Source organism: Tiliqua scincoides, chromosome 2 (assembly GCF_035046505.1).
Source record: "Tiliqua scincoides isolate rTilSci1 chromosome 2, rTilSci1.hap2, whole genome shotgun sequence".
Taxonomy (NCBI): Eukaryota; Metazoa; Chordata; class Lepidosauria; order Squamata; family Scincidae; genus Tiliqua; species Tiliqua scincoides.
This window is the reverse complement of record NC_089822.1, coordinates 202314288-202327591: the sequence shown is the minus strand read 5'-3', so window position 1 is coordinate 202327591 and position 13304 is coordinate 202314288. Positions and strand designations below refer to the sequence as shown.

Here is a 13304-nt window from a genome sequence, read left to right as displayed (position 1 = left end):
TCACATGGTATTTTTCCAGGATCCTAGGAAGATGAGCAATGTTTAAACCAATCAGAATTTTACATTTTGTGAGCAAAGTTAATTGATTAATATGAGTAAGACATTTTGTGAGTACCCTGAACCTGGATAATTCTGGCTGCTGGCACCTCTGGTTTAAAATTCAAATATGATGACTTCTTGTCCTAACGAAGTACAAAATATCTGGAATATGGTTGGCATCTTTAAGTACACAGTAGGTTTATGGATTTTTTAAAAGAGGTGCAGGAAGGGACCAGTGCCACTGTTAGTAATAGCATACATGGTTCGTCTGTGCAAAAAGTTGTGCTGGTGATCTTTAAGGGCACAATCCTGACCTGGGGTTGGGCCGGCGCAAGTCCTTTGCACTGGCCCAGGAGGGTTGCAAATGTGCCGTAAAGCATGTTTGTGCCTCCTTGTGAGTCAGCTGGGCTGGTGCAGGGACGTTCGCTAGCCTGCGCAGGCTGAATCCAGCCTCTGCACCGACTCTGCTGTGGAGCCTTGTGTCGGCTGAGCTTGACTGACACAAGACTGAGGTGGGCGGGGAACAGGTGGGAGGAAGTGGAAGGGAGGTGTTCCGGAGTGGGGGGAGGGCAGGCAGAGGGTGGTCCCGAGGGCGGGCGGGCAGAGAGTGGGAGGTAGGGCTGGGACCCAGATCTTATGCTGGATCCCAACCCGTTCCTGAGCAGCATGGAGCGGCTTCAGGCTGCTCTGCTCTTCTCGGACTTGTGCCACCTCAGGAGGTGGCACAAGTCTGAGGAGACCCACAGGGGCTGCAGTAGCTTACCTGGGGGTAAGAATATCCCCTTGCCTCTGGCTGAGCCACTTTGGCTCCCTATCTTGTGCTGGATACAGCACAGGCCTTCTGGTCTATCTGTTCCAGCGCAAGATTGGATTGCGTTGCACATGACAGTCACACAAACATAGCTCCCTGGAACTTACCAGACTGCTAGTTTGTTATCTGGAGAGCACTTGTGCATTTTCAGCTATGAATTAATTCAGCTAATTCATGGGCTTGTTTGTGTGATCGCTTTATTGTGGTCATTCCATGAAATCTTTTGACTGCCATGTCAAGCAAGTTAAGCAAGGTTTGGAAGTAAGAATGCCTTGTGTACAAGCTAAACTTTTAATTGCTTGTCCCACTGTGTGATAGCCAAAGAAAGTTAGTTCTAGTTTAGCTCTGCTAAAACTTTGCAGGCAGGAAAAAACCTAACTTTCAGCTGATGAAAACTGGCAATCAAAAAAGCACAAGAGACAAAAGAGCCAGTACTGTTTTTACACAGCTACAAGTTGCCCTGGAACTTACTGGACAGCTAGTTTGATATTTGGAGAGCACTTAAATGCATTTTCAGCTATGAATGCACTTTGGTGAGCTGGATTAAGTCACCATGCTTCTGTTCCTCTTCTATAAAATGGGACATCATGGTCTACCTCCTAAGGTTGTTGCAAGGATTAATGATGATGGGAAAGTACTTTGTAAGACGTATAGAACTTGTAATTAGAAATTAAAAACCAGATTTTTTTAACCAATATGGCACCTAGAATCTTTGAAAGCTGCAACTCTAACACCCTTTTATTTAGTGTGACCCTGTAGAACATGTAATTCTTCGCAGTACTACAAACCCCGTGCTGCTTGTCAACTTCACTCTGACCTTGAAGAAAGCTCACAGGCGAGAATTTAAAGCAGACAATATAGCTACCCACCTACCATCATGCCTAGTTTCTCACATCCCTTGGGTTGTAAAATCTTTAAGGCTGGAACTTCTCCACAGAAGTTCTTTTAAGGAGTAGCCATCATGGCTGCATTGTCTACATCAGGGGTGCTCACACTTTTTTGGCTCGAGAGCTACTCTGAAACCCAGCAAGGCCCGGAGATCTACCAGAGTTTTTTTTACAATGTTTGCGCCATCATAACATATAACATTTATGTGTACAATGTATGTTGGTGTACCTTGAGCCCCACTGAGTATAACAGGACTTACTCCCGAGTAGACATGCCTAGGATTAGGCTGTGAGGATGCAATCCTAGCCACACTTACCTGGGAGTATGCCCCATTGAGTACAATGGGCCTTACTCCTGGCGTTTCCTCCCAGAGGCACCTGAAGGGGGGGGTCGGCACTCCGCGATCTACTCATTTTGCCTCGCGATCTACCTATTGAGCACCCCTGGTCTACATGCTACACTTTCTTCTGCTTCCCATGTTTGGGACATACTGTGTGCTGAGGAAGTCGGGGGAAGAATGTCTAATGGAAGAGCTCACTAGCCTCTAGTTTGTAGTAAAGAACACTGGTTTATTTAGTTGATATGTTTCTTTACAGAATGCAGAAAACACATCTTTAAAATAATTATATAAGGACATAAAAACACATCAGTGGTTGGTGAACACTTTTAATACAAGATTCTTTCCCACCATTACAGTGTCTAGTGGCATAAACAAACAGCACTGGTGCTTAGGGGGAAGGTGGCTGATGAGAATGCCATTGTTATTATTCTGTTCACTGCCCCTTCGCCTCCAGTTTCTATGGTGACAGGTAGGCCCAGGCCTGAGGCCTTTTGCGCTTGCGCATGACCAGTACAAAGTGGTACCGTTGCTAGGGACAACAGCACTGTTTGGAAGGCCCTTCTAACTTGCAGCATTTGGGCTTAGGAGGCTATGTGTGCTGATAACTTAGACATCTGAAATGCAGACCTGCCGGTAGAGGATTTGGCAATGTGCTGCCACGGTGATTGTTGGTGGGGCTTTTACAAACCTATTTCTAGTATCTGTCCAAAAGCAGTGTGCTCTAAGTGATGCCACTGGAGCCCCTTTCTTTTAACCAGCTCTCCTGTGAGAAGCAGATTCAATTGCCTCCCCACATCTAAGATACACGCCAACGTTCAAGCGTGGTGGGGGTGAAGGGAGGAGATGGTGGTTGGTTGGTTGGTTCTGTGTGTGTGTACTGTAGGGCAAGTCTGTACCTATCAAACTAGAAAAAGGCAAAACCCAAAGCATTCTTTACAGTCACCCTCACTTCAATACATACCTCTCCAGCCCACCTCAGGGGGCAGAAGCAGAGTGCGGAACTATATGGGGCCTTAACCAAACTAACCCTTGCTTTTGATAGGCAAAATCTTGTTCAAGTAGTTTAAAAAAGGCTTGATGGGAAATGCCACCCTAGCAAGTTCAGAGGTGAAGGTCATTTTAGCCATTCCTCCACTAATGTGGTAACTGGCCATGTCAGCACACAGACATACTTTGCAAAACAGTCAATATGGCTTAAAAGTGTCTGCTTTGTGTGCAAAGTCAGCCAGAGGCTGCCCAGCCCCCAGCTAGGGGATGGACTCATTATTGCAAAGGGTTTTTCCTCCCTCTAATGTACCAAAAATAGTCTCAAAATGGACAAGGAAAAAAATCCATGCTAAAAATGACTTTGTCTAAAGGAAAAAAAAAAGGCATGGGAGCAACATGGAGGGTAACTCCAACTTCCCAGGAGAACTGTGTGGAAGTTCTTTCTCTTTTTAAAGGCAAGAAACTTAGACATGGCTCTAATATTTAAAACAATGACTATGAAAGACCAAAAGAGAAAAAAAAACCAAAACAAACAAAAATGAGCAAAGCAGTCAGTTCCATTGAGTTGATACTAAGAAGCTAAGCTCATACAAACTGCTGGCAGCGTTACCATTTTTAATTATTTTTTAATAAAACAATTTGAGGCGGTATCAAAAATTTAGTAAAAAATTAGAGCTGAGAGTTCACTGATTTTTACTATGAACTAATTCTGGCGCTTTTTACCTTCCCAACCGCCAGACAGCTACGACTGCGTCTGTGTTTGCGCAGAGGAAAGTGGTGAGGGAGTGAGCTGGGACAGCCAGAGGGAATGGGGGAAAGAGGGGCTGTTCCAATACTGTGGTCCAGGAGGAGTCTTGATGTGAGGAAACTGCATTACACCTACATAAAAATATTGCATCTTCACCGAAATATCTCAAGAGTGTTTCAAAAGCCAGAATATGCCTTCCGGATGAAAAATCTCAGTGCAGCAACATGACCCTTTCCAGCCTGCAGATACCACTGTTGGGCCTCTACTTTTCCAAAAGGCAGCAATGCTGCTATGTAGTTCTGCCTTTGGTAACTGCAAAGAGCTCTCCAAACTCTTCCTATAAGAAATCTGTTGCTGTCAACGTGGCGTCTGTCCAGCAATGGCAGGCTAGAGCAACAAGGACTTTCTCTACAGTTTGCAAAAGGACCCCAGCTGATGACTGAATTGTATAATGTGTGAAAAAATAGGATTCCTTTGATAAAAAAAAGACGGTCCCTCAGCCTGATTGGCATTGGAAACACCCCTGGAGCTTATTTGTAGCAAAGCACTTCCCCTCCCCTGCCCCAAATCTATACATACAAGTTTAGGTAACAGCGATTAAATGTAAAAACTTAATGTTGACCTCAGAAAAGTCCTCTGAATTTAATTTTTAGGCTACGTTTCATGTTATGCCCTGTAGCTAGACACACGTGAATAGAAAAAACAGTACAGTTAGTTTTAAAGGCAAACAGCAGAGACCCAGCGTGCCACCCCTAGCGCTGCCTGCATGTCCAGCCAGTCTCCCATTGCACAAGTTCACTGATGCTTTGAGACGTCTGCTGTCAGAAATACTTTTTGAGCCAAGAAGATTTTTTTCTATGAATAAACAAAACAAAAGCTGTTAGGCAAAAATAAAATCAGTGTCCCGAAAGTTCCACAAGCACTCTGGTGGAGCAAATGCATTCGGAGAGGGCCTGCTGGGATCGGGCTACGTTTGAGATTCTCTATGTTGTTTTCATGGTTGATAGCAGATTTGCAGGCCACTGATCCCTACAGACAACACTGGTGTGGAAATATAGGCCCCATCTCCGCAAGCGTCTCTTGTTCATTAAGGGGGAACGTAAGGCGGTGGAGACCTGTATGGGGTCATGTTCTTCGGGCGGGAGCCTTTACCTTCCATGGGAGCTGTGAAAGGAGGAGGAGGCTGATAGGGAGGTGCATTGGGGTCTTCATCCCGCAGTGGTGTGTATTCTCCTATGGCATCTTGATTGAGTGGGGTCGTTTCTGGCATATTCTGATTGGGGTACTCAGGGGGTGGGAGAGGAGCTTTCTCTTCCTGTAGAATCAGTGGCATGCTAGAGGAAGGTGGAGGCTTGGAGTCATCTAGCTCATCTGCAAAGATTATTGGTACTCCCTTCTTGATAAAAGTGGCCTGGTCTTCTATGGTAAGTTTGCCTTTTCTCTTCTTGCGATAGCAAATCATAGCAATAATTCCAGCAATAAGTAGAATAGCTGCTACAACAACTGCAGGAATTACCGTGTGCAGGTACACGTCATCCTCGCTTGTCTTTTCTGGATCTCTCCCTGGAAGCACATCTGTAGGTGGTGCAGTTGTAGGTGGTCCATCTCTAGTCACTGGAATAAACTGAATGTGTCTGCAGCTACCAGCGCCAATTACAGAAATGTTGATGGGGCTAAACTCTGGCTCTAAGGCATTAGAAAAAGCTGTGCTCGGACCTCCAGAATCATCAGAAATTTTTTTGCTCATGGCACGAATCTTCTCTTTGGGACATGGATCCAAAGGGAGAGTATTGTTTGTCCACTCAACAACAACAGAGCCTTTGGTGATATTCCCTAAGGTAATTGTACTACTGTTTCGGTCTCCAAATGCAAAGGCCAGCTTCTTTACCAACATAATTTTCTTATGAATGTCATTGGCAACTGCATTGTGGTCTCCGTGGAATCTAGCCTTAAATTTAACAGGAGGCACCTCATAAGATTCAAGAGTATGAACAAATATTTCAAAAGCATCCACAGCTGTAAGGCCACCTTTGTCTGTGGCATGCATGAAAAATTCATGAATGCCTTTATGGGTGCTATTAGGCAGTCCATACATAAGTTGACTAGTGCTATTGAACTGCACCCAGGAGTTTTCTTCCAGTGGCTGCTCATTTTCTAGTTTCATGGTCAGTTGCAGTTTATCAGTGGTGGTATCTTCCTTATCATAGAAAGTATCTGAAGGTATTTTGAGCTCAAAGTAAGTGCCCACCCATGCATCCACCCTGTCAATGTGGTTTTTCAGCTCAGGTGGATCGTTGGGAATACGGGGAGTGCCAATTGTAGTGGTGCGAATCCGAGTTGGTGGGGAAACCGTTTCCCGTCCAATGATGGGTGGTTTAGTAGTTCCAGGCTTTGGAGGTCGAGGAGTCTTGGTAGGTCTTTTGGTAGGTCTTCGTGTTGTACTTGTATCAGTAGTTGATGGTGTGCCTGGTTTAAGAGTGGTTCCTCTGGGCTTCTTTGTTGTGGGTGGTGTAACTACTGCAGTAGGTTCCACGTACCCACTTATGGTTGGTTGAATCTGGTCAGATACACTGGTAGTTGTGTCTGGCACTTTGGTTGGCTGAGTTGGTCCAAGAGTTGGTGTCTGAACGATAGGACCTCTTGTTCTAATAGTAACTGTGGGTTTCTTAGGCAATGGTACAGGTTTTCTCACTGGTGGAGCTGTTGTTTCAGTGGGAGGTGCAATGGCTGGGGATGTAGGTGTTGGGACAATTCTAACTGGTGGTTCTTGGAGGGCAGTTGTTGGAGGTCCAACAGCAGTCACAGGTGTTGGTGTAGCATTAATCTGCCGCCTTATTCTCTTTGGAAGGTTAGGTTTCTTGTTAGCAATGTGCCAACCAACCACAGGGTAGCCAAGATGAGCAGACATTGTACCTTCTTTAGCTGGAGTTTCAACGTTGCTTATGTTTGGGACACTATTTTGGCTCAGAGAACAGCCCAGTTTCCAGGAGAGTAAAGCTCCATTTTCCACCACTTTCTTTGCATTCCCTGGCCCAGCCATAAAGGCTGACATGTCAAAGAGTCTATTATTTACAACAGGAACTAATTTCATGTTATAAAGTTCCACTTCTGAGAAGGTTTTCATTCTGTTTAAAAGTTCAATCCTCTGCTTTGGTGTCATTTTTGTTAAGTCAGCATCCAAAATTACAGTCAATATAGTGACTGGTTCTTCTGCACTACATACAAATGGTGCTGCTTCATTTACATCTTGTGAAGCCACCCGTACTGACTGAGGTTCATTATGGTCTTCAGGATGAACCTCAACAGAGAAGACATTGGTGGTTTGGGGCACGTAGCTTCCATTAGATACCAGATGCATTGCATTCACGGAGATATAATGGATGCCCTTATCTGTGTCAAGGGGAAGACCCTCCAAAGTGTTGCTCTCTGGTTCCCAATGCAACCAAGAAGGCAGTGATTCTTTCCCAGCTTCGGCAATCTATTGGAAACAGAGAAAAAAGAAACAGGTACAGGTGGTTATAATATCTTTTTGTAAGCAGTAAGATAATAAATTTTGCGACCTTCAAAATTACTGCATTTAAGAATTGCTCTAACACTTCACATGGTCCATATATTCAAAGTACCACTGGATGTAAATGGCAATGACATCACCAGTTACTTCTGGGTTGGGAAGCCAGATGTGACACAACAAACACCAATAAGAGGCTCAGGATGGGCAGGAGGGCCTTTTTGAGTAAGGAAAAGCATGCTGTGGAGCTCTGCCCACCAAGCCAAGCCTTCTGCCACTGTTTGTTGTGTCACATTTCTGGTCTTGCCGCCAAGTAGCAGGTGTCCAGGGGTCCTGCAAGTACCACCAGTGGTCTCAAGTACCACTGGTGGTACCCATACCACTGGTTGAGAAACACTGCTCTAACAAGCAGGAGGTAAATCTTGAATAACGTATTTCAGCTACACTTGATAGGACAGATATGGATGATGACTGAAAGCTAACGAGTTAAAACAATTTGTAGACAGGTGCTTGCCTGGTTACCTGTAAAAAGTTAAGTAATTTCTAGGCAAGTAGGCAGAGAAGCTTTTGTTAAATGAATGGATAATTCTGTTTTCTTTTGGACCTCAAAATGATGAACATGTGTGCAGACAGAGTGAATCAGAAAAACTATTAAGTACTTCAGCATATATCCTGCATAGTTTCTTTCTGCTAAAGGTATAGTTTCCCAAAATTAGTACTGACCCTCTGGGATGTAGAAATCCTGGTGAAAAATCCTAAGTAATGTGAAATAGGGCAACTATGTAGTTTTCCTACTGTACAGTAAATCTGACTGAAAGCCGAGCACACTATAGGCGGTAGCAAAATAAAAGGAAGGAGAAAGCAGATAACTTGGTAGATTCATGGCTGCGTCAAGGAGAAGATAAGGCTGAGAATCTTGGGTCAAGACAAAAGGGCAATTTGCTAAAATGATCTCGACAGCAGTGAAGGATAGGATAGAGGAGGCAAGAATCATAGCACTACAGGCATGTGCTGCTTAACAACCTTCTGCTTAATGATGGACCCATATAGGACAGTGTTCAAAGCACAACAAAGGAGCTCTTAATGAGGCAGTCAGGAATCTGATAGTCTGCAGCAAAGTGTCTGTTTACATAACAAGGAGGCTCTAAATACAAAGAAGAGGCAGTCTATCTCCAGTAGCCTGTGCAGCCAGCTAGTGTCTGTTAAAGGAGTGTCTGTTGACGTAACAAAGGCACTAGGCTGGGTTGAACGTTCACTTAACAACCTAATCGAAGTATCCCCGTCATTAAGTGGCACACACCTGTATTTTAAATGTATTCAATATTGACTGAATATTGCCTATAGCCCAAATGAATTTTTTTTGAGAATTTCTCTATTTTCTACCTTTGTGAAAGACTAACAAAACAACAGTACAGGTGGGGCTTTGGTATCCGTGGGGGTTCATTCTCTGACCCTCTGCAGATACTGAAATACTGAAAATCGTGGATAAGGAAATCCACGGTTTTGGCCCCTTTAAACAACCTGAAGGTAATTGGAGCTGTGCTCTGGTGGCTTCCAGATGGCTTTCTGAAGCCTGCAGAGGCCACACACATCTGCCCACAGCCTCTGCAGGCTTCAGAATGGCCCCATAGTGCTGAAAAGGCTACTTCCAGTTTCTCTTGGAAATCAGAAGTGATGTTTGTTCAACTATTCATTTAAGGTGACCAAAGTCATCATTTCAAGTCAGCTACTTGGTTTTCCCAATGTGTTCTAAAATTGAGTATCCCAGGTTTATTTGCTGCATGTCCAGTCATTTTCATTAGGGCAAGGAGAGTGAAGTTCTGCAAGAAAAGTAGAAAACTACAGGTGGGTCCTTTTTATCCGTGAGTTCATAAAATGAGGATTTGACTCAGCATGGGTTGCTTCTGACCTTCCAGATACAATCAGAAGCACCTTCCAGTCACGTTCGGAGGTGTCCAGAGAGGTCATGTGCCTTAGAAAGCCCCCTAGAGGTGTTGGAAAGGCACTTCCCGTTTTTTCCTAAAACCTCAAGGGCCTTTCTGACACCTCCAGGGAGCTTTCTGAGGCCCAGAGAGGCAGCATGACCGGAAGGAACTCCTGGTTGCATCCTCAAGTTCTCTGATGGCCCACCCGTGAATTCTATTATCTGCAGATTTCAGTAGCTGCGGGGGTCTAGGAATGTCTCCCCCATGGATACTGAGGGCCAATCTGTATACACCGCTCAGGAGCATTGCGTGCGTTGACAGAGGCTGCTTTGCGACAGCCATAAACCAGCCTCTACTAGTGGAACCCTAGTTACGCCAGGAGGAGAGGTGATCAATATGAATATGTACCTAAAATTCTGGAGGTCAAATTAAGGGAGCAGAAACATACACATGCTGAAAAGGAGGTTTTCTACATGCTGAAAAGGATCAAATTCAAGGTTTCTCTCCTTGTTCCTCTCACCAATTCCTGTTACTCTGTTCTTCCATTTCCTCCCAAACCAGAACCTTACGTTTTGTAGCATTCAGTTGTAGTCCTGCATCTCTTTGTGGGGGACATAGGAATGACTACAGACTGACCTGGACAAAGCTAATTTCCAACCACTTTTTCATGAGAAGCCCTGATATGCTCCAAGATATTTGCACTCCAGCTGAGTGCATATCTGCCAATCATTTCATGTTACGGGGACTTTGCTTGCTGGGCAGCCATTTGTCATCAGAGCAACTGACACTCTGAAAGTATTCCCCTCTCCAACATAGATGGAAAAGCCACACGAGCCAATTCACAGATTTTTCTGTGTCAATTACACAGACCAACACACATTTTGCTTCCTTAAACGTTACACCAACTGCTGGGTATATTTGGGATGCCGATTCCAAAAATGGCATCTGTTTTGCCCTATCACGTCTAGTTTTGGAAACACCTACACCATGGCTTCCTCATGAGGAAGCTGCTTGAACCATTCACTAATGAGGTTATACCAGTGGTTTTCAAACTTTCCTGGTTTTCAAACTTTCCTGGGCGGGGGGGGGGGAGGCAGCAGGGGCGGGTGGAAGGCAGCGGCGCAATCCTCAGGGGGCTGCAGGGGCTTGGATGCACTTACCAAAGCCTCTTGCAGTCTCCCCAGGATGTGGGGAGCCTGGTGCGAACCTTTGGCAGGGCTCCCCGCAGCAGTGAATGTAAAAGCGAAAGGATCGAGCCCCACCTCCACTAAAGCGGAAGTGGAGCGCGATCACTCCGCTTTCACTTTCACTGCTGCGGGGAGCCCTGCCAAAGGTTCACACCGGGCTCCCTGCACCCTGGGGAGGCTGCAGGAGGCTTGGGTAAGTGCATCCAAGCCCCTGGCAGCCCCCGGAGTGGCACAATCCTGGGGATCACACCGCTGCCTCCTCCCTGCCTCCAGGCTGCCCCCGCCCTTAAGGGGGCAGAGGCCAGGGCCCACAAGCTGGGGTGTCGCGATGCCCCAGTTTGAAAAGCCCTGGGCTATACTATATCTTCAAAACTAGACATGATAGGGCAAAACAGATGCTATTTTTGGAATCAGCACCCCAAATTCATATCAAACCACCATAAAGTTTGGGGAAAACTTTTCTGACCCTCAATTTTGTAGGCCTGTGTTATGTCTACTCTGCAAGCATAGGGAGTCCCAGCAAACTTCCTCCATAAGTAAGCAAGAAAGCCCTCTCAGAGTTGATATAGTCAAGCACATTTTTCAGGTAATAAGTGCTGTCATTACTTATGTAAAACACCTTTTTTTTGTTCCTCAGATCAAACCAACTTTCAGTGGAGTGGGAGAAAGGTATAGTGCAATGCCATTCTGTATTGCTGCAGGTCTAGACACCTGTTACTCAATATGGACTTCGCACAAAATCCTCTACTTTTGGGAGCTACTTTAGTAAAATCAAATTCTTTGTTTTTCAATTATTTCGATAAAGAGGAGGTTTAAACACCTAACTTCTACCATAAAATGAAGAGAAACAATCCTCAGAATATTGGGCAGTATGGGTGAGTCACAAAATGCAGAATGCAAGGAGAAACACTGATGTTTTCTGTTTAGTAATGTTTTAAATTTTTTTCTAAACACAAAAAGTTTACTAGCATCAAGTGAAAATGTCTGATGGTCGAATTCCTTGCTTTTTTTTTTTTTAATCGGTTTGGTAACCAGTAAATCATAAATTGGATATATCCTAAGAATGCATTTTTGTGACAATTAAAATGCAGTAGAATGAAAGCACGTGCAGATATGTGCTGGGCATTAGTTTGCATTAACTGTCTGGACAAAATCATCATTGTAACCTGTGTGAACTTTTTTGTTTCAAAAGCAGTACATACATTAGTAACAATATTATGACCTTGAAAAACTGCTTATACTGAGTCTCAGGGACAAGATTCCCAGGAAGAAAGCAGTCTAACTCAGAGGAGTAGTGTCACCCCTAACTGCTCCCTGCTTTCCCATTACTGGACCAGCAGATGGATGGGGAAAAATCTTGGTAGTTTTTATTTGCGGTCACCATCTCAGGCTACAGAGACCAGGTAGGTAAAATTTGCCTTCCAGGAAAACACTGAACTTTACGGGTTCTTATTAAAAATCAAACCAAGTGCAGAACATGGAGGATGAACAGACATGACAACCCACTGAAGTACCACTGAACATGGACTAGGCAGGTACAGAGTCAAAATGTAACTAACTTACTAAAAAGGACAAAAGAAAAGGAATTAAACAAAATGAGGGGGAGAAGATTGATAGTAAAGTACAAGCAGGCTGATGGAAAAACCTGAGCTTGGCTGGATGAGCATGATCAAATGAATGATGTAACCATTAACACCTAGTGTAAGCAGTTCCCAGTCTTTCCCACCCACCCAGTCTGGCTGATGATCCTGGTGGTGCTGGGGAAGGCCTCAGAGGCCTCTTTTGGGTTGTGTCTGGCTGGTGACCCACTCTACAGGCCTCTGTAGGCCTCAGAATGACCTGCAGAAGCCTATGAAATCTACTTCCAGTTTTCAGAGGCAAACCAGAAGTTGCATTTAGAAACCCAAAAGTAGCTTTCGGATACTTCTGCAGGACATTCTGAGGTCTGCAGAAGCCTATAGAGTGAGTTGCTGGCCCAGCACAATCCAGAAGAGGCCTCTGGGGCCTCCCCACACCTCCAGAATAGCTCTGCTTTGGAGCCGGATGAAGGCAAGGACACACCCAGGTCACAACACCCCAGCATGGGATCATGACCCATAGTTTGGGAAACCATGACCTAGTGGATGGAGTTGGAGTGCTGCTCAGGAACAATGCCCACAATCCCCCGCAATGTTGCTAAGTTAAATCGTTAAACCAGGGAAGTTTACAAACTGGCTTGGAGTAGAAATAGCAACCAAAGCAGTGGCGTTGCTAGGGGGTTGTGGCCTGTACTGGGTAACACACGGGGGGGGGGGGAGATGACACCGCTACTGGCCAAAATTGAGAAATCTTGGTATTTTCGAATAGTACCATCATATTAAATATCATTCGATGTGTAATGTAATACAGAATGCAATGAAATACACTGAGCTGAAATATCTGTATTCTATCTAATGTTATGGCCAAATAGCCAGAAAAGGAAAACACAAGTATCTTATGTTACAAAAAGCAGATTTTCTTAACTCAAAACTGACCAATGAGACTAATTGTTCAGAGGGCAGTGAGGTGTTATTATGACACAGCAGGGAACCAATAAGGTGTTAGTACAAATCAGCTATTATTTCTATGTACCAGAGCTAATATTCAGTTGCGAGAGTGCCATCATGTTGGCCACTGGTTTTGGGTTGGTTACTGATTTGTTGAGTGCCTTGTACTGTTTTATATTAAAATAAATAAATAAATACAGTTAATGAGGGTTACACTAACCCTAGTGATGCCACTGCATTTAGGTTGTGCATATAAGATTGTATTGTATGATATTGTAATTTATTCCATATGGTCTGTTATGGGAGGTCCATCATTGGGGTGGCACAATGAGCTCTCACACACTGG

General features: G+C 44.6%; 1 protein-coding gene across 4 annotated transcripts in view; it reads right to left on the bottom strand.

The window, feature by feature from the left end:
• Window positions 1-2286: 2286 nt before the first annotated feature.
• Window positions 2287-13304, bottom strand: part of DAG1 (dystroglycan 1) — a 101692-nt gene continuing 90674 nt past the window's right edge. For all 4 annotated transcript variants that reach the window (XM_066617190.1, XM_066617189.1, XM_066617188.1 and 1 more), the window contains one exon: window positions 2287-7291. In XM_066617190.1, the coding sequence (XP_066473287.1) occupies window positions 4901-7291 (2391 nt within the window). In that variant the 3' untranslated portion in view covers window positions 2287-4900. The remainder of the gene's footprint in view (window positions 7292-13304) is intronic.